This window comes from Schistocerca piceifrons, chromosome 2, assembly GCF_021461385.2.
Source record: "Schistocerca piceifrons isolate TAMUIC-IGC-003096 chromosome 2, iqSchPice1.1, whole genome shotgun sequence".
NCBI classification, from domain to species: Eukaryota; Metazoa; Arthropoda; class Insecta; order Orthoptera; family Acrididae; genus Schistocerca; species Schistocerca piceifrons.
Genome location: NC_060139.1, coordinates 438991527 through 439013400, shown reverse-complemented (window position 1 = coordinate 439013400; position 21874 = coordinate 438991527). Strand labels below are relative to the sequence as shown.

The 21874-nt window shown below is 44.7% G+C and overlaps 1 protein-coding gene across 1 annotated transcript in view; it reads right to left on the bottom strand.

Annotated features, from left to right (window-relative positions):
* LOC124776745 (bcl-2-related ovarian killer protein) overlaps positions 1–21874 on the bottom strand; it is a 337246-nt gene that overhangs the window by 36006 nt on the left and 279366 nt on the right. The window contains exon 4 of the mRNA XM_047251870.1: positions 3829–4048. Coding sequence (XP_047107826.1) covers positions 3829–4048 — 220 coding nt within the window. The remainder of the gene's footprint in view (positions 1–3828; positions 4049–21874) is intronic.

Below are 21874 nucleotides of genomic sequence, written 5' to 3'. Positions count from 1 at the left end.
CTTTTTTTTTGTATACAAGGCCACTCTTCAGACAAATACCTCCAGAAAAGACTTCCTAACCCTCACATTTGTATTCAGTGTCAACAGAATTCTGATTTCAGAAATGCTTTTCTTCCTACTGCCAGTCAGCATTTGGAATCCACTTTACTTCGACCATCTTCAATTACCTTACTTGCCTAAATGGCAAAACTCATCTACTAAATTTAGTGTCTCAGTTCCTAATGTAATTCCCTCAGCTCTGTCCTATTTGATTCGACCAAATTCTGCTTATCTCGTTTTACTTTTGTTGATATTCATTTTATAATCTCTTTTCAAGACGCTATACATTCTGTTCAACTGCTCTTCCAAGTGGTTGGCATGTCTATCATAATTACAATGTCATCGGCTAAAATCACAGAGCTATTATTTTTTCTCTCAACAACTACAAAATTTACAAAGATGTGTTATACGTGAATTCGTGTACTTCTAAGCTGGACGAATCCATAGCAGTACAAGGATTTTTTCAAAACTTTGTATCTGCCTATTTAATATTGCACGTAAAACTGAGAAATTTTTCCAAACTAAAATACGAGTTTTGCCAAATGTAAACATCTATTGCCTGTGGTAGACGTTTATTGTTTGTTTTCGACAAAATAGCTCACTACTTCCCAGGAGCCACAGTTACTCGCCTCCTGAGAAAGTATTTCATACCATCACAAAGTAACTGAGAAAATTTGAAAGCATAACCATACTAATGCGCTATCATGAGATTCTGAGTCACCGTGGTAGCTTCAGTGTTGTGGGCAAGAACTGCCATCTGTATGGTTTCAAGACCAGTGCTAATGGGATAATAGAACAGAAGCTTAACATTTGAAATGTGTGAAGCCAGAGTTCTTACTTACAAAAAAAATGTGGCGCCATTTGCAAATTCTAAGCAACATACTTTTTCGCTCCGATCAGTGTTGAAATGAAGTAAACTAACGTAGATAGTTTCCAGGACATTAAACAATGATCTGTAATGAAACATAGAAAGCATATCAGTATAAAAAAAAGCTGACAATTAAAGAAGCTAACAGCTGAATCCGAAAACGTCAGCTTATGTTACGAGCTTCTTAAGAGTGTAGCTTTCCTGCTCAGTAGCAGACAAAAATACAGAGACAATAATGTATTAAAATATGGCCGTTGGTGAATCTGCGTATGAGAATTGTAAACTTAGCACTTTAACTCAGGGGCAGAGGGATAAATAGTGCGGTCACTGCGGGGTTGGAGGGTATGAGAGAGGGAACGCTTTTTTTTTTTTTTTTTTTTTTTTGTCTTCCGGTACTTATAACACACGGACGTGCGCGACTCTTGCCGATTAGTTGCTACGGTATAAATTTTGACACGGAAGTTACATGGATTCGTGATTACGGATTACAGAGAGAATCATCTTCAAATGCGATACTTATTCATAGTAAGGAATATGAAATAAAATTAAAGCTTTTGTCATACAACGCAATGAGTAGAAGTATAATGACTTTCAAACCCACAGTTGAATCAATTAAAATGAGTTTCAGAACATTTAGTAAACATTAATTTTGTGATCGTATTACGTTACCTAATGTTACTGTTATTAATAAATGAATCGTCGGCTCACACGGGGAACACAACACTTCGCTAGGAAATAGCAATGTTACAACTTTCAGTCGCTGTGGGTCATAGTAATCAGAAACAGAAAACAGTCTTCAAACAGAGAAGAGCCGACACGAAGTGGTCCGAATGGTGCCGACTTTTAACGATCAGTACTGGGGATCGCCTGCCTACTTATTGCACCCTTATTGTAGCTAGTCTATTGGGGCTGATGACGTGCTAATGTATGTAGGTTACCAGTTAATAATAAGATCGGTAACAAATGTGGCCCAAAGTACCGCTTCACGATGTCATAATTGGCTCTAGGGCAAAAAAGTTGCGATGAACGTGGCGATGAGAATAATGTGGTGCAGTACCTTAAAGAACCAGTTTACTAAATTATTATTTGTTCAGTAGTCAGAAATAAGCTAGAACATTACTGCTATAAAATAATCGCTCTGTGGATGTTTAGTTTTGGAAAGAAAATGATGATTTATACATATGTTTTATTTGCAACTGAAAGCAGATAGAAATTTTTATCCACTGTTGTATTACATATCTAGAATTATATGTACTGTTCAAGTAACCCAGTAAAATGTTTTTCCTGAAAACTTTATTTTTTGTAGATGTTGGCTTTTGTGAAAATGGTCCTCAGTTTCTTCTCGGTTTCGTTCACTAGTTGCTCAATGTAGAAATTTAATATTATCCGGATAGGCTACAGCTACGTCTCATTCTCATCTTAACTACTGTTTCCTTGCCACAGCCTTCGACTGTTTGTAACTGTACGAGTTGTAGGCAACGTTTCGCTCCCTGTGTTCCATACCTGCTAGCGTTATTAAGGGGGGGGGGGGGGGGGGGTAGGACGTCAAACGGGCCGATTTGGAGCAGGAAACGCACCAAAGGACATTTTAATTTCTACTGTCTATACTTTTACAAATAAATTCATAAAACTTTGTCACAATGACCAGGAAGGTTTGAGGACTCACACTCATCGCAGTGGAAGTTCAAAAAAGTAGCAAAATACCATTTTTTAAATGTGAAATTTCATAATTTTTTCACTTATTACTGGCTGCATTTGTTGCTATAGGTACACTTTTCTTCGTAAGTAAGAGAGATTCTTCGATGAATTTTTCATAGCATACAAATGTGGTGTCACCGCCAGACACCACACCTGCTAGGTAGTACCCTTTAAATCGGCCGCAGTCCGTTAGCATACATCGGACCCGCGTGTCGCCACCTCGTATCAGTGATTGCAGACCGAGCGCCGCCACACGGCAGGTCTAGTCTAGAGACTCCCTAGCACTCGCCCAGTTGTACAGCCGACTTTGCTAGCGATGGTTCACTGTGTACATACGCTCTCATTTGCCGAAACGACAGTTTAGCATAGCCTTCAGCTACGTCATTCGCTACGACCTAGCAAGGCGCCATATTCAGTTACTATATGTCTTCTGAACAGATAATATTGTGAATCATGTACAGTCAAGAGCGACGTTCATCATTAATGGATTAAAGTTAAGTGTGAAACTAATTACGTCCGCTTTCTGAACTCGCATTCCATGTCATGTTCCAGACCTCCCTCTTCACGCCAGCCTGCGTGAGCTAAAACGCGTGCATTTCGGCCTCCTCTAGTAACACGGTGTTGGCTCTTCTGCCAGCACAACAACAAACAGTAGTTACAGGTGTATGAAACTCTAGAATTTTCCAAATCTATTAAAAAACTGTGGAAAAAATTGAGATAATTAAGTATAAAACTTGAGTTTTTTCTAAACATGAAGTTTAAAATGTAACAGTTCATTCGTTTTTTCATAAATTAAATAACTTCTAGAGTTTAATACACCTGTAACTATGGTTTGTATGCTGTACAAAAGTCATCGAAGAATCTCTCTTACTTAGGAAGAAAAGTGTACCTATAGCAACAAATGCAGCCAGTAGTAAGTGAAAAAATGATGAAATTTCAGATGTAAAAAAAAGTGTTTTGTTACGTGTTTGAGCTTCTACTGCTATGAGTATGAATCCTGAATCCTTCCCGGTTATGCTGTTAAAGTTTTATGAATTTATTTGTAAAAGTATAGACAGTGGAAATTAAAATGTCCTGTGGTGCCTCTCCTGATCCAAGTCGGCCCGTTTGACGTCCTACCCCCCTCAAGTAAAATAACGGGCTCACAGCGGGATGGTAGTCGTTTGTGGATTATTTAACAGTTTGAGTTAAGCGCGAGCGGACAGCGGCGCCTGGCTGCCGACCTGGTCGGCGTTCTTGAAGAGCTCGCGGGCGACGGCGGTGAGGATGAGTCCGGCGGACTTGTCTCCGGCGAGCACGCCGCCGGGCGAGGGGCTGGCCTGGCGCGCCACCGCGCTGAACAGCTTGGGGTGCAGCCGCTCCAACTCGCGGCCCACGCTCGCCAGCTCGGGGAACACGTCGCGCACCGCCGCCGGCGAGCCGCGCAGCCGCTGCAGCCCGCACCTGCCGTCAGTAACACCGTGCTCAGGGACCTCGTAAAAGTCGCCGACGTAATTACACCAGATGGAAAAAAATCACAACACAAAAAGTAGTTAATGTAGAGTAATAAAATTTCGGGAGTACATTTGTCTAGGTATGATATTTAAGTAACATTGCGAGATCACGGGTTAATGTAAGCGCAAGGTAGCCGTTGCAAATGTGAAATGCCAGTATATTAATAAACAAACCGTCAGAATGCTGAAAGCTCGGTCAATACAGGGACGCTGGAGTTGTCACCTGATGTCCCGTATGTGCTCGGTTGGAGATAGATTTGGCGACTGAGCACGCCAAGGGAACACGTCCACTCTCTGTACACTAAATTAGACTGCAACAGCGGTATGTGTGCTGCCGCTAACCTGTTGGAAAACACCCCCTGGAATGATGTTCATGAATGGCAGCACAACGGGTCGAATCACCAGAATGGGTGTTTGGTTGTTGGAGTTAAAGAGATCAAAGTGCGACGTCATCAGTTCTTTAATCCTGTATGTACCAAACCAGGAATAATCCCCAGAGAAGAATACAAGAGGCAAATCCTCGGAAGCATAAATGTAAGCAAGATACAATAACATGGCAATAAAATCGAAGAGAAGGAGGGGTGTGAGAGGGGATAAGGTGAGCGAACCTCTTTGTCCAGAATGCAGTTGGAGATTCCCGGAGCATTATATACAGTGGGAGACGCATCGTCTGCATCCCACCAGCACCACCTCACTATCCCTTACTCCAAGAAAACGAGCAACACAGACAAGATGATAAAAGTTTAGGAAAGATGAAGTATTAAAAACGATAAACATAAAAGAACAACGGAATAAAAAGGTGTAAGGGTAGGGGCCAGATCAGACCCGCGAGGACGACGGTTCAATCCCGCGTCCGGCCATCCTGATTTAGGTTTTCCGTTATTTCCCTACATCGCTCCAGGCAAATGCCGGGATGGTTCCTTTCAAAGGGCACGGCCAACTTCCTTCCCCGTCCTTCCCTAATCCGATGAGACCGATGACCTCGCTGTCTGGTCTCCTTCCCCAAACCAACCAGATCAGACCATCCAGCAAGGGCCACCATAGGACCCCTCGGCCAGAGCAGGTAAGGAGTGTCCCTCCAACCCCTCAGGCTGTCAATGGTACCAAAGCGCTCCACATCACAGAGACGAGTAGAAACCACCTTCTTGGGTGAAATGTAAACCAGACTGGGCCGCGTTGGCGTCGTCCGCTAGCACCAGAGGTAGTGTGCCAAGAAGGTTAAGAGATCGCCGCAAAGCAGTCAAATTTGGGCAGTTTAGTAGGATGTGGGCCATCAGGGGGGGGGCCATCACATCTCCTGTAAGGTGGGTCCTCACTTCTGAGAATGTCACTGTGGGTCATCCAAGTGTTGTCAATGTGTAGCCAACAAAGTATAGTGGATTCCCTTCGAGAAGCGCAAAGGAAAACTGCCACGTGGTCATCGTCTCCTTTATCACCGTTTGGGAAGCCCAGGGCGAACCATTCTGAGTTCCAGACACGTAGCAACTGGTGCTATAGAGTCGACTGGATGTCCCGTTCTCAGACCCCCATTTCCATAATCGGCATCCTGGTAGGCAGCATTGTCAGTTGGTCAGCATGTCTATTCCCTGAGATCTCAACGTCTCCAGGGGTCCAAACAAAGACAGCTGGCTGTCCAGCGTGATAGAGATCAGAAAGAAGCTCCTGGGTACTCGTGACTAGTGGGCGATGAGTGTAGCACTGGTCTATAACCTGAAGGCTGTTCAGGGAGTCGTTGCAGATTAGAAGCATCTTGCCAGTGCAAGAACGAGCATGGCTAAGGGCTCGTTCGGTGTCCACCAATTCAGTAGTGAAGACGCTGTATCCATTCAGCAAAGAGCGTAGTTCACTGCACGTTGCATGTGTGTATGCAAAACTGGTATGGCCATTGACCGACGAACCGTCAGTGTATATTACTTCCGAACCTGAAGATGCATCGAGTACAGCCAGGAACAGGTGGCGAAACACAATGGGATCAACTGAATCTTTCGGTCTAAAGGATAAATCGAGACAAATCTGAGGTCAGTGTAAACGTTGTGGGAGCATATGCGATTCCTCCTTGACAAGAGGTGACAGTGGGGGAAGTTGGAGTTCAGAGCAGAGATACTGTAATCGAACTGCAATTGCGACACCAGTCCTGGGTATCTATTGTGGGAGGTGGATCTCGCGAGTAGGAAAAAGGACATGGTAGTTTGGATGCTTAGGGGAGCTACCAACGTGTATAGTGTAATTGAGTAAGCATTGTTCGCACCTGACCTGTAGTGGAGGGACTGCAGCTTAATCACGAGAGAGACGTACACTCTACAGTCATGGTGTGAGGAATAACCACGAGAGTGCTCCTGCTGTCACATGAAATCACACTCCATGCCATAACTCCAGGTGTAGTTACGGTATGTCTAGCACACAGACAGCTTGGTAGCAGGCCCTCAGTTGGCCTCCTCCAAACCAAAACATGGCCATCACTGGCACCGAGGCAGAACCAGCTTTCATCAGAAAACACAACAGACTTTCACCCTCCCTTCGAATGAGCTCTCCATTGAAGCCACAAATGGCAGTGGTTTGGGGTCAGTGGAATGTAGGCTATTTTGATATGGCTCGGAACTGTCCTTAAAGTAACAGATTTGTAACAGTTCGTTGTGTCATTGTGGTGGCAACTGGTGCCGAAATTGCTGCTGCAGAAGCAATATGATGCGCCAGAACCGTACAACGAACACAATGGTCTTCCCTTTCGGTAGTGCCATGTGGCCATCCAGAGTCTGGTCTTCTTGTGACCAAACATTCTCGTGACCGCCACTGCCAGCAATCATGTAAAATGGCCACATTCCTGCCAAGCCTTTCAGCAGTAGCACAGAAGGAGCATCCAGCTTCTCGTAGTCCTAATACACGACATGGTTCAAACTCAATGAGGCGTTGATAATGGCAATTTTGTCGCCTTAAAGACGTTTTTGCTGTGCGGACACGTTTTGGTATCGACAGTTCCCGCTCGTTATTAGCCTCTCTGGCCGCAACAGCTTCTCCAGCGGTTTGTCGCTTCCAGAGGGCAATCCCGTGGGCCAGCATTTAAGCGCTGTCGCTGCCAGGAGGCGCTCTCAAAGTGATGGGCGTTTTTGGTCACTGCGGATTTGGCGGGATTGAGTGTCGGCTGGGACCGTGAAGATTGGTCGTTGAAAAAGGTAACTCTGGGCGATACGTTGTGGATGAGCATTTATTCCCTGCTAGCAAAAACTCTTGTTCTGTAGGCGTAGCCATGTTTTCACTGCATGACTGACACTCTCGTAATCTTCAGAGTGTGTTTCCCGTAGAGAATCTTTAAGCGACTCAAAGAGAGCGAAGTCCGAGGGTGCCAGGTCTGGACTGTAGGGTGGATGAGACAATGATGTCCAACCCAATTTGGCGATGTGTTCCCGGGTTCTCAGACTTGTGTGTGAACGTGCATTATCGTGTTGGAGCATGATTTCTGCTGGATTCTTATCCGATCAAACACATCGGAAATGGATCTTGAGTTTATTCAGAGACTTCACGCATGCCTCTGAATTGATGGTCGACCCTCTTGGCATCACATCCACGAGAATGACGCCATCGAAATCCCAGAAGAATGTCACCATGACTTTTTCGTCAGAGTGGGTTGCCTTGAATTTCTTCTTTTGTGGTAAATGAGGATGATGCCACTCCACGGATTGCCTTTTTGTTTCTGGTTCAAAGTGGCGCACACAGCTTTCGTCCCCCGTAACGATCCGTGACAGAAGGCCTCTACGTCGGTCTCAAAACGCTCCAACAATTCAGACGAAATGGCCTCTCTTAGAAGCTTGTGGTCCGCTGTGGGCATTCGTGGAACCCATCGTGAGCACCTCTTTGAATATCCGAGAGTCTCGATCATTGCAGACGCCCTTACAATGCTGACCGACAACTGTAGAGCCAATTGTCGAGTTGTGATGCGCCAGTCGGCACGAATAATAGCATCCGCATGATTCAGTATGTCTGGAGCAGTGGCTGTGACAGGACGTCCCGAGCGTGGCTGATCATAAGAGCTCTGTTACTGCATTTCCTGAGGCTGTAACTTTCTTTACCCATCGCCAAACTGTACTCCTATCAGCTGCAGCATCGCCATACACTGTACACAAACGTTTATGGATGTTCTCCACGGTTTCTTTTTCTGCACCCAAGAATTCAATAACAGCACGCAGCTTGTAACGTGAGTCGTAAGTAAACGCCATTTTGACGTTGTACTATGGCTCTGCCATCTGCCAGAACGGTTCGAAACTTCACCGGCTCACAGAACAAACACCAAATGTGATGCATCAACAAGGACACCAACGAGGACGTTTGTTTATGTATATTAATGGATTCTTAAAAAAGTTAGGGGCGTTTCTTATTGAACGACCCTCGCACAAGAGATTATGGTGGGCGTCCGATTACCAAGTGCATGATTATGTTGAGTCATGCATTCGCTATTTTAACTCGCCGTCCTGGTTATCCATCGTGACATGTAAACGTATTCATTCACTTATACTTTAAATGATCTCATTCAAGTTACGTTTCTGTGAATGTGTGTAACTGAACTAGTGGTGCTCGAACTGTTTCACTAGTTTTGGACGCATCTATAATTAAATTTTGTTGTTTATTTTGGAATCAGGTGCTTCATGTGCGACGTACGCCTTTTTCAAGTGTGTTTACGGTGTCTATTTTTGTTGTAACTGCAAACTGTTAATAAGTGGTTCGTACGATACAGGTTAGCTTGATGTATGTGCCGTTTATATTATGGGTCCAGCTACAGGGGACTGGGTACAATAAATACCTTTACTGAGAGTGTCCGTCTCCCTAGTGGCGATCGCCGCCCACGCTTAAGCGAAGAAAGAGAAATTTCTTGGCTCTGTTACTCCATTTGTATCAAAATTTGAATTTACTGTTGTCAGGTTATTTCGCTTGCTTGGAACCAGTGGTCTCCCTTCTAATTATCTGCAAACAGTTATGCGAGAGTGTATTTACTATGTTAAAGGACTGTTAGCAACTTCATGTAATTTTTTGAAACTTGTAATGTGGAATATGCAGACTAATTTTGTAGAATTGTGGTCTGATTAGACCTCTGTGCTAAGCATCTATCAATTTTTTTAACTTAATGCTGTTCTCAAAAAGTAATTCTTTTAATTTCATTCAGTCATTTCTGAAAGTTACATAATGTCTACCAACAGTTGTGTTGTTGGAAATTAAATAATTCCGGGGATAGCTGCTCGGATTGTCTTGCATTATTTTCTGTGTTTAATAAATTGGTTTGTGTTTTTAATACAAATGTTAGTAAATTTGTCCCCCCAATGAACCATGGAACGTGCCGTTGGTGGGGAGGCTTGCGTGTCTCGCCGGCCAGGGTGGCCGAGCGGTTCTAGGCGCTACAGTCTGGAGCCGCGCGACCGCTACGGTCGCAGGTTCAAATCCTGCCTCGGGCATGGATGTTTGTGATGTCCTTAGGTTAGTTTGGTTTAAGTAGTTCTAAGTTCTAGGGGATTGATGACCTTAGAAGTTAAGTCCCATAGTGCTCAGAGCCATTTGCGTGCCTCAGCGATACAGATAGCCGTACCGTAGGTGCAACCGCAATGGAAGGGTATCTGTTGAGAGGCCAGAAAAACGTGTGGTTCTTCGAGAGGAGCAACAGCCTTTTCAGTAGTTGCTGGGGCAACAGTCTGACTGATTGATTGATCTGGCCTTGTAACACTAATCAAAACGGCCTTGCTGTGCTGGTACTGCGAACGGCTGAAAGCAAGGGGAAACTACAGCCGTAATTTTTCCCGAGGGCATGCAGCTTTACTGTATGGTTAAATGATGATGGCGTCCTCGGCGTCTTCGGTAAAACATTCCGGAAGTAAAATAGTCCCCCATTCGGATCTCCGGGCGGGGACTACTCAAGAGGACATCGTTATCAGGAGAAAGAAAACTGGCGTTCTACGGATCGGAGCGTGGAATGTCAGATCCCGTAATTGGGCAGGTAGGTTAGAAAATTTAGAAAGGGAAAGGGAGATATAGAGGGAATTAGTGAAGTTCGATGACAGGAGGAACAAGACTTCTGGTCAGGTGAATACAGGTTTATAAATACAAAATCAAATAGGGATAATGCAGGAGTAGGGTTAATAATGAATAAAAAAATAGGAATACGGGTAAGCTACTACAAACAGCATAGTGAACGCATTATTGTGTCCAAGATAGACACGAAGCCCACGACTACCACAGTAGTACAAGTTTATATGCCAACTAGCTCCGCAGATGACGAAGAGATTGATGAAATGTATGATGAGATAAAAGAAATTATTCAAATAGTGAAGGGAGACGAAAATTTAATAGTCATGGGTGGAAGAGAAGGTAACGTAATAGGTGTATACGGAATGGGGGTAAGAAATGAAAGAGGAAGCCGCCTGGTAGAATTTTGTACAGAGTATAGTTTAATCATAACTAACACTTGATCAAGAAGCATGAAAGAAGGTTGTATACATGGAAGAGGCCTGGAGATACTGGAACGTTTCAGATAGATTATATAATGGTAAGACAAAGATTTAGGAACAAGGTTTTAAATTGTAAGACATTTCCAGGGGCAGATGTGGACTCTGACCACAATCTATTGGTTATGAACTTCCATTGCTATGAGTGTGAATCCTGAATCCTTCCTGGTCATGCTGACAAAGTTTTATGAATTTATTTGTAAAAGTATAGGCGCTGGAAATTAAAATCTCCTGTGGTGCCTCTCCTGCTCCAAGTCGGCCCGTTTGACGTCCTACCCCCCCTTAAAGCTAACTAACGTAAGGACATCACACACACCCGTGCCCGAGGCAGGATTCGAACCTGCGACCGTAGCGGTCGCTAGGTTCCAGACTGTAGCGCCTAGAACCGCTCGGCCACCCCAGCCGGCTACTGCGTTGTCAAAAGTGGTGAGATGTAATGCCTGAAATCTGGTATTCTCGGCAAACTGTTGGCACTGTGGATCACAGAATACTGAATACCCTAACGATTTCCGAAATGAAATGTGCCTTGCGTCCAGCTCCGACTATCATTCCGCGTTCAAAGCTTGTTAATTCCCATCGTGCGGCCATAATCACGTCGGAAACGTTTTCACGTGAATCACCTGAGTACAAATGACAGCTCTGCCAATGTGCTGCCCTTTTATACATTGAGTACACGAAACTATCATCATCTCCCAATGTGTATAGCGCTCTGCCATCCTTGACTTCTGTCACCTTAGCGCCTAAGTTCTAACTGTAGCTAGGCATCCTGTACTGGCGTGTTATAAATTGATTCTGGTATGTCTGACCTCCACTTTGAAGTTCCTAACTCAGCCATAATGCTGTTTTTAATCGATTTTAAAAGGCGTACTCTCCACTGTAGGCACAGCGTCATTAAGTATATACGCTTACGCTTAAAACCACGGCGAACACACGTCATCCCACTGAAGACAGCGCATAGCTTCCACTTCCCCTGCGCTACGTAATGACGTCTGACCGCCACAGTGTACAGCGAGCGCTCACTACTCACAAGGAACCCCCTTGAGTGCGAGGTCGTAGAAGGGCAATCATGTTTACGGCGTTCGTCGTCTCACATATTGTCTACCATCCAATCATAATATGGGCTACTAATGGCATCACGGGACGGGACTGGAGGTGAGCGCAGCACGAGGCTATGGAGCGTAGCTGAACTGCTTAGTCGACAAGTAAAGGAGAGCAATGGCAACTATAAACACAGCAAACATTGCATTATATGTACAACTACAGTTGCCGAAGTTGAAATTTCGTCAGAAAGGAAGCAAAGGAATTTCGCAGAATGAGAAAGAAGTGTCAGATGAAATATTAGGCTTTATGAAAGATGAGTCAGTAGATTGTGTAGTGGTCGTATGTACTCTACACTGTGAAAAATGTACATCAGGAGTGCAATGATTGCGATACGTGATTAACAAGTGAAGGTGATACTGAAACAGGTGTCAAGCCATGCAGTTCATCATCCTCGTTGGACAGGGAACCACAGTTAAACGTAATAAAGCACAGTCATTGTCCAAGGAGCGGGTACAAACATAATTACGTACATGGACGATCACCTGCAGCATAGTAAAGAAGCAATTACGAACAGATTTCGGATAAGTGCGCAGCAATATGACCGTGTAGTGCGTAAGAAAAACTACGGATATTCAAGGGGGAACAAGGCGCAAATGTTACAAAAACCAATGCTTACCCCTTTCAAGGATGCTCGATAGAATTTACAGGATGTGCATGATAGAGATGTGCTAGGTTATGCACATCAAATTTCGTGCCACATAGATTAAAGTGATTTCAAGGGATGTAGTGGGTGTGTATTGTGTATTGAACCGGAGACCTAGAAACGACGGAGAGGCTTCGTCCCCCCGTAGCCTTCAGTGGTTCACATCCCCGCAACAGGCCACAGCAGTCCATCCACCCTACCGCCGTCTCACACCGAATCCAGGAAGCAGTGGGTAGGTCGATTATGCTATTGGCTTTAAGTAACGGGAATCAGTAACAACCGTAAAACACATAGGAATGATGAGTTTAATGACCACATAAAACAAGTAGCAGGAAAAGCAGAAGCCAGGCTGAGATTCATTGTGAGCATCTTAAGGAAATTCAATACATCCAAGGAACTAGTAGTGAACAAAACACTTGTTCGATCGATACCTGTGTATCGCTAATCAGTCTGAGACCGTTAGCAGGTTGGATTAATAGAAGAGATAGAGAAGATTCAACGAGGAGCTGCGCGTTTTCTCACAAGATCGTTTAGTAAGTAATAAGGAGTGTCTCGATAAATTCCAGAAGTCGCCGCTACAGGAGTATCAACAAGAGACCTAGTACTCGGATTCAGAGAGCGTACATTCCAAGAGCAGTCGGGAAACACACTACTTTCTCCCACATGTCTCGTGAAATGGCCACAACGAGAAGACCAGAGAAGTCGGAGCTCACACAGAGCGTCACCTAGAGCGACCTCTTCCCAAGCACGATGTGCCGATAGAACAGTGAAGGGGAGAAACTGTAGTGGAGCCAGTAGTATCTTCCGCCACAAACATAAGGTAACTGGAGGAGTGAGGATTTAGATGTACGTTTTTAGTTAATAAGTCGGATTCTTAATACTCGTTACACAGGTAAACACAAAGTTGAGACACGCATGCAGGCTTCTTGCACACTTGGTTTTCATTCCATATTTCGAATGCTCAGGCACAGGGCTAGGCGCGTGAGCTGCCCACGAGGCTGCTCGTGGCCACTGTGGACGCTGTGCATCGCCGTGAGGGCACCATGTGCGAGCAGCTCGCATTCTATTAGTCGCGAACGGGACCGAAGAGTCCCGATACTATACGATCGACAGCCGACGCTCGAGTTTGGGTGACGTTAGTATTCTACGCATTGTCGTAATCGTTACAGTACGCCAGTGCAATGACTGCCTACTTTTTCTGAAGTGTTGCCTTAAAGGCCAATCTTCTGTTACATAAAAGTGCCATCGAATGAATAAATAATAATAGTTAGCTTATAGCATTTCTGTCGTGAGCCAAAGCAAATGAATTTAACTAGAGCGCACGTTCTTATGCGTCATCTCCTCTCATAACACTTTGCATGTCTTTATACAAATTGAAAAAAAAACCACTCTGAAACAACACCTCAAGACAATCAGCTCCCCCACAAAGATACGGCTCATCGTAGTAATCACACCTCATCTCTGCCAGGAAGGATTTAAACTACCGATGCCCAAAACCGTGAGAAGTCAATTTATTGACTGTTTTTACGACAATATCCGTGACACCATATATTCTGATACATTTTACCAGCAGAGTAGCGCTATGTACGACGCAGTGCGCAGCTGGTAAACCTGATGGACATAAACTTCTTTCAATTTATCTTTATCAAAAATGGTTCAAATGGTTCTGAGCACTATGGGACTTAACATCTGTGGTCATCAGTCCCCTACAACTTAGAACTACTTAAACCTAACTAACCTAAGGACATCACACACATACATGCCCGAGGCAGGATTCGAACCTGCGACCGTAGCAGTCGCGCGGTTCCGGACTGCGCGCCTAGAACCGCTAGACCACCGCGGCCGGCTTCTCTTTATCAAAGAGACAGAAATGCTATAAGCTGACTACTATTATTTATTCATTCAATGGCACTTTTGTGTAACAGAAGATTGGCCTTTAAGGCAACACTTCAGAAAAAGTAGGCAGTCATTGCACTGGCGTACTGTGACGATTACGACAATACTAACGCCACCACAATAGCTGGTTTCGGTAGACTTTGCTGTCGTCCACAGGTCTTGAAAAGTCTTTGTTATAAAACGTGTTCATTTTACATTGGATCTCACGCCCATGTGGATAAAAATCAGTTTATTATAAAAGGTTTGTAATAACCAAAATATTTAACTTCTGACCAATCACTGCAGAAGCTACACTTGTTGCAATCAGCGTAAGTTTCCTCAACATGGGTCATATTTGTCACTAATGTTTCCTGAGTGAGAAAATATGTCGTCACCCGTAGTTTTATCACGCATTGGCACTAAATAAATGCGTTCCTCAATCAACTTGAACTCTGCGTCAACACTTCTCACAGATATTGCATCTCAGCAACATCCGCTTCGTCCGTGCCTTCATCCAAATAAACAAAAAAATCTGTAGTTTTAGCTTTCAGCTGCATTTCAATTCGTTCTCCATTTCTTTGGTTCATCTGGGAACTGTTCTCCGTGAAACAGGAGCTCTTTCGAAAACCGGACGAGTCGTTCTACATAAGATTGTTGCGGCAACAAAAACTACACTCTTCCAAAAATTCTCCATCGAGAAAGGGACTCGCTGTTTTGATTATTTTAAGAGATATGTGACAGCTCCCTTTCAATGCACCATAATTCTCGATGACATCGTTCCCTTCCTGCAAATGCGTTAAAAGGGAGAGGTAAATAGAGTAAACTGCTTAACGCTTCGATTGAATTTTCTCGCTCTTAGGAGACTGAAGGAGCGATCTGTTTTCCTAGGTAAAGACAATCAACGTCCAAGATCGTATCGATATTTACTTATTTGAAACAGTCGGTTTCGATAGACTTTGCTGTCGTCCACAGGTCTTAAAAAGTCTTTGTTATGAAACGTGTTCATTTTACGTTGGATCTCACGCCCATGTGCATAAAAATCAGTTTATTATAAATGGTCTGTAATAACTAAAATTTTTAAAAACGTCATTCACGTTGTGAAAATGGCCACATGTCCACACACACAGACGCACACATCAAAAAATGTTTTCCATCACCCCGGTTCCCAGAACCCCTGAGGATAGACGTCGACTGTGGGTATTGTATCACAGACACAGTCCATTTGACTGTTCAGAGATGCCAGTAAACCCGCCCAAAGATGTGAACAACCATGCATGAGCAGCGCCTATTAGACGGAGGGGGTCCGACAGCCGATCAGTTCCAATCATTCCACCAGGAAGGAGGTACACAGCTCGTGTTGTCTGTAGTTCAACCTTGCATAGACGGTGAATACCGCGGTTCGATCGCGCCCGCATTGTTACTTTGTGCCAGGGAGGGTTCTCAACAAGGGAAGTGTCCAGCGTCTCGGAATGAATCAAAGCGACGGTGTTCGGACATGGAGGAGATACAGGGAGACAGGAACTGTCGATGACATTCCTCGCTCAGGCCGCCCAAGGTCTGCTACTGCAGTGGATGACCGCTGGCTACGGATTATGGCTCAGAGGAACGCTGACAGCAATGCCACCATGTTGAATAATGTTTTTCGTACAGCCAGAGGACTTCGTGTTACGAATGAAACTGTGCGCAATAGGCTGCACAGTGCGCAAATTCACTACAGACGTCCATGGCGAGGTCCATCTTTGTAACCACGACACCACGCAGCGCGGTAGAGATGGACCCAACAACATGCCGAATGGACTGCTCAGGATTGGCATCACGTTCTCTTCACCGATGAGTGTCGCATATGCCTTCAACCAGACAATCGTTGGAGACATGTTTGGAGGCAACCCGGTCAGGCTGAACGCCTTAGACACACTGTTCAGCGAGTGCAGTAAGGTGGAGGTTCGCTGCTGTTTTAGGATGCCATTATGTGAGGCCGACGTACGCCGCTGGTGGTCGTGGAAAGCATCGTAACGGCTGTACGGTAAGTGAATGCCATCCTCCAACCGATAGTGCAACCATATCGACAGCATATTCGCGAGGCATTGGTCTTCATGGACGACAATTCGCGCCCCCATCGTGCACTTCTTGTGAATGACTTCCTTCAGGATAACATCATCGCTCGACTAGAGTGGCCAGCATATTCTGCAGACATGAACCCTACCGAACATGCCTGGGATAGATTGAAAAGAGCTATTTACGGACGACGTGAAGCACCAACCACTCTGAGGGATCTACACCGAATCGCCGTTGAGGAGTGGGACAAGTTGGACCAACGGTGCCTTGATGAACTTGTGGATAGTATGCCACGACGAATACAGTGCTGCATCAATGCAAGAGTATCCAAAGTGATCATAAAGTTCTCATGAAGAAGATGAAAATGTCGCTTCACGTGGTACTTCTTCCACGCCGATAAAATAGAGTCACGGAACAGACATTGAGGGGCGGTATGTGTTTCAATAAAAAGTAATCTTCTTCCCACTGCGGGTTGAAGCGTAGGGATTCTGCCCATTTTCGTTTCCAGGATCTTAACTCCTCCAAAGCCATTTTCCTCTCACTAATTTTGTCCCACCACGAGTGTCAATAAGACTTCGACACAGACGACACTAACGACACGAAGTAAAGAGGCCTGTCTTGCCGCGTGAGCACCGGTGACAAACGAGCGCGGTAGCAGAGAGGTGGGGCGGGGACTGGTTGCCGACAGCGCGCGCGGGCGATCAGCAAGCAGTGTGGGACGCGCGGGCGATTGCGCCCGCTAGATGTCCTGTTCAGGCGACCACAATTCGTTGTCTATGTCCCAATATTGGATTACTCGTAAAAATGTGTGATAAGAGATAACAGCAACTCTGAAAATAGGAAACACTGCACACACTGCGCCGGAGAGTGAACGATCATTGTGGAAACTATCCCCTACGCTGTGGCTAAGCCGTTTGTCTGCAACATGACTCAGCATGGTATGCAGCAGAGCTTCTGCGAAGTCTGGAAAGAAGGAAACACGTACTGGCAAGAGAGAAGCTGCGGGGACAGGTTGGAAGTCATACACAGATTCTCAGCTAGTAACAATGGCAAGGTTTCAAATTCGATCAAGGAAATTTCAAAACAGTGCAGAATCCACAGCAGAGTGAAAGATCCATTCTAAAAAAAAAGGACGTATTTAAAGTATACCTTAAATAAAAAAAGAAAAAAACAGCTCCACAGTAGACTATACACATTCGTATGCTGGACTGGTGCTCTGTACCCCTCCGACCTATCGCGCCAGCTTGTTGTTGGCACATCGAGGTTTGTTCAGTTATACAGTAGATGCGATGATAAATTTTCTTCTCCTTAGCCTGTTTCTACGTGATCCCCGTCTTGACAGAAGACTATGTAGACACAGCAATACTGCAGTTGCTTTATATCATTCGTTTTTCTCATCGCGCTAATCTGTTACATACTCAAGGTCACATACGGGCAGACTGTTGTTCTGCTTCAATAATAGAGTACTGACTTGTTTCTTTGTTTGTCCTGTGATAACTACAATGCTATTTTTTTGCTTTTTTGTGTTTTTAAGTAGTGGCCTATTATGGCGATGAAGTTAAGTGCACCAATGACTCAGCTGAAAAGCAACGTCCAAGAACACTCCATCACGTTACAGTGATTTCGGCATGGACTGATTCTCCCCAGATGTTCTAATGAGAGCAAAAACTAAATCATATTACATAATAATGGAATAAATGACTGGTGTTAGGATACCAAAAAAATAATTGCTGTTGTAATTGCTTTTAGCCCTCAGTCAACATAAGCATCAATCGGCTACTGCCCTCCCAAGTCGATCACGAGCAGTGCTTTAAATGTATTCCGATTTTTCTGTTATACTTTTGGCTATGCGTAGCTATCTGACAGTCGTTACTCTTTCAGTGATGAACGTGTCTGAGAAGTTCACTCTTTTACTCTTTTGAGCGTGTGTTAGTAAAATTGTGTAGTGCAACAGCAGTCGACGGTAAGTGATAACTAGGTGGTCAGCAGAGAACTTTGCTTCAAGACTATGCCTTACATGGTAACCAATGGACCAGGGTAATGAGGACGATACAGTATTTCCTGACTTTCAAAAGGCCCAACATTTCTTAACGGAACGAGGACCACATGGACATCAAAACATTTTTGGACTTTATTGAGGATTTCTTGTTGAGTAGGATGCAGCACGTAATCTTACGTAATATGCCATAGACATAAGCAGAAGTCATTTCAGGTGTGGCCAGGGTAGCTGAGAGGGTATGGTTGCAGTCTACATTGTTGTCAGATGACTCCTTCCCCTGTTACATCATCGATGACACCATGCAGAGTCACCAGATTTCCAACATCCCACTACTGTGACGTCGCAGGCCAGTTTCCCTATGTATAAAGTTGTGGGAAACTCAAAAATTGGAGGAAATTCAAAATAGCCAATTGTGTTACAGGATTTGCTCCTGCTCTTATGATGTCACAGCACATTTGTGCGAAGAGCTTAATGCTCCTAGGTGTAAACTGGCATGAAATTTAAAAAATCCAAGATGGGCAACTGTTCTATTGACGGAAATCCAAGATGGTGGAAGTAGGTCACTTGTGAAAAGTATAAAATCCAAGATGGTGGCCTGGAATACAAGTGCAGCCGTCAGATATCCTGGCTTTACCCATTTCTTTGGCATAAGAATCCAATATTGTACATTTGGAGGATATGGGTGCAGGCTGTATGATAGCCAAAGTTCATGTGTTCTAAAATTAGACTCATATCCTACGGGTAAAAAGGTCGAAAATCCAAAAACCCCTTTGCGCTAAGTTTAAGTCCACATGTAGTATGCTCATATAGGTAAGAAAAGGGGCACGCAGTACCTTCAGCTACCCAGTTTCAACGACTTTCAAATTACCCAGCAATCCAGTTGCGATTACTTTTCAAGACTGCCATTCAAATACGTATGTACATAGTTCAAAATACGAAACTACTATGTTTAAACAATTACGGCTTTGTGTGTGTGTTGTAGGATAGGATAGGATAGGATAGGAAAGGATAGCAACACTTATTTCAAGCCGCGCGGTGTGGGGCGCCTTGTCACGGATCGTGCGGCTCCCCTCGTTGGAGGTTAGAGCCGTCCCTCGGGCGTGTGTGTGTGTGTGTGTGTGTGTGTGTGTGTGTGTGTGTGTGTTTTGTCCATAGCTTAAGTTAGTTTAAGTAGTGTGTAGGCTTAGGGACCGATGACATAAGTAGTTTGGTCCCATAAGACCTTACCACAAATTTCCAATTTCTTACTTTCCATCAATGACCAGACGCGCACTAGTGAGATTTTGGTCTGAACGTGTTCAGCGGCAGCAACAGTAAAGATGAACATGCTCCGCCGTAACCTGATTTGGAGGTGTTTGCCACCACCAGTTGCGAGCATACCGAGACACACCTCCCATTTGTACGATACCGGCAGATATTATACAGTACATCACCTATTTCAGCGCCACCTACCAGACGAAATGGACACTACGTTAGGAGGGTGACTAGCACTTACTCATTGTGACTGTGTGCATCAGCCTCTGCAAACGCCAGGACGCCTCTGACAAACTTTTTACAACGAACAAACTTCCCACTGCCATGACTGTCTGATCTACTTTCCTATTGGAGAGTTAACGGATGTTAATAGTTTGAACGTAGTAAGATAGCTGTGGAATGGTATAAATAGGGGAGTCCACGCTGAAAGTAGATTTTCGCGAAAGTTGTAGGTAGGTCACGAGCTACCACAACAGATCCATGACGCTAATATATCAATTGCGCTGATACGGGAACACATCAGTGCAGGTCACGCCTAATAACACAGCGCGCCATAATACAACGACTGTGATAGGAAGTGCTGGACTATGGACTACATTTCCATATCCGACCATTCATAGTATTTGTATCTGTCACTTACCACTTCTTTCAACTCTGTTAATGTACGTGAGTGTCACACTGTTTTTATCTAAGAACTTACAGCGGTACTCCCACTGTGTGTAGTAGGACAGGAAGTGGGTTGGTGTTCTATTCTAGGATTTTGGTACTGTTTTATATATTTGGATGTTTTATTTCAATTACACAAACGTCTAGAGACAGTTAAGACGTGCACAGCAGATCGCGTGATCTCTGTACCAGGTACCACACCAGAAACCACACCATGCCAACCTGCAATGTGCCCTCTGTTGCTCTCTCAGTCGTGGCCGAGAAGGTAGTTCTGTGCTGCGCACCTTTACTGTAGTCCACCACAACAGTCTAGCCGCTGCACACAGTGTAGAGCACGTAGCTATAACTATTAAAAAGCGACGCATTTCTGGTGCCAATAGTTTAGATCTAAGTCACCATTTGCCATTAAAACACAGTCACATTTCTAAAGCTACACGGTTCTACCGACCTTCAACTACTCTCCAATTTTAGAACTAGGCAGTACTGTGCTGAAAAAAAAGTGTGTGAAATCTTATGGGACTTAACTGCTAAAGTCATCAGTCCCTAAGCTTACACACTACTTAACCTAAATTATCATAAAGACAAACACACACACACACACACACACACACACACACACACACACACATATGCCCGAGGGAGGACTCGAACCTCCGGCGGGACCAGCCGCACAATCCATGACTGCTGTGCTGGAGGGATACTATTTAACAGGTGGAACTATCTCCAGCAATACACAAAACCAAGGTGATGCTAGAGGTGCTTCAGTCCGGAACCGCACGACTGCTACGATCGCAGGTTCGAATCCTGCCTCGGGCATGGGAGTGTGTGGTGTCCTTAGGTTTGTTAGGTTTAAGTAGTTCTAAGTTCTAGGGTACTGATGACCTCATATGTTAAGTCCCATAGTGCTCAGAGCCATTTTTTGGCTGCACCAGTACGGGGTGGTCACTGGGAGCATCATCAAAGTGAAGAAGACAAAATTGATGGATGTCGGAGTGGGCTTTCCCACGCAACGGTGCCCTTTGACTTGGTGCCCGTACTCAGATGTTTAAGAGTGCAGTTCTATAGCAATGTTCGCCGCATGGCGGCAGCTACGTACCGCCGGCTACTACACCAGACACTTGCTCTGATACAGGACAACAAAGTGCGTCGAATGGACATGCTCCTAAGAACACGTTATGTCAGCACCTGTCTCCAAACTGTGCTATTTTGCGCATGTCCTTCCCTTGACGGTTACGATAGCCGACAGATTTCAAGCAGCAAGTGCCGGTCTTGGTTTTAAAGCCCGATACGCCACCCTGACAGCCGCAGCGGGCAGGCGGTATGGGTTTAATTCATGTCTATAACCGTGCGCGATCACTTTATCTCAACACTATACGTCGCACATGGCCCTTCACTACATATTTCGTGATGCTCACAAAGGCACACTCGACTTTTGGTCCCTACTGATTACGACACTTGCAACTTTCAGCCGCCACCCGCAGTACAGGACCCACTTCGCTAATTATTTAGGTTCTTTATTTGTGGACCCTCCTGCTCACTGGGGCGTCCCAGGTATGAGACGCTGAAACTGAAGAGGAATCCTGGAGCATATGATCCATTACTGATGGAATAGGGGGGAACCCCTACCAACAGACGGATCTTTTTTAATAAAACAAAAAGAAATAAATAAAAAAATAAAAAGTAAAATAAATAAATAGCTCC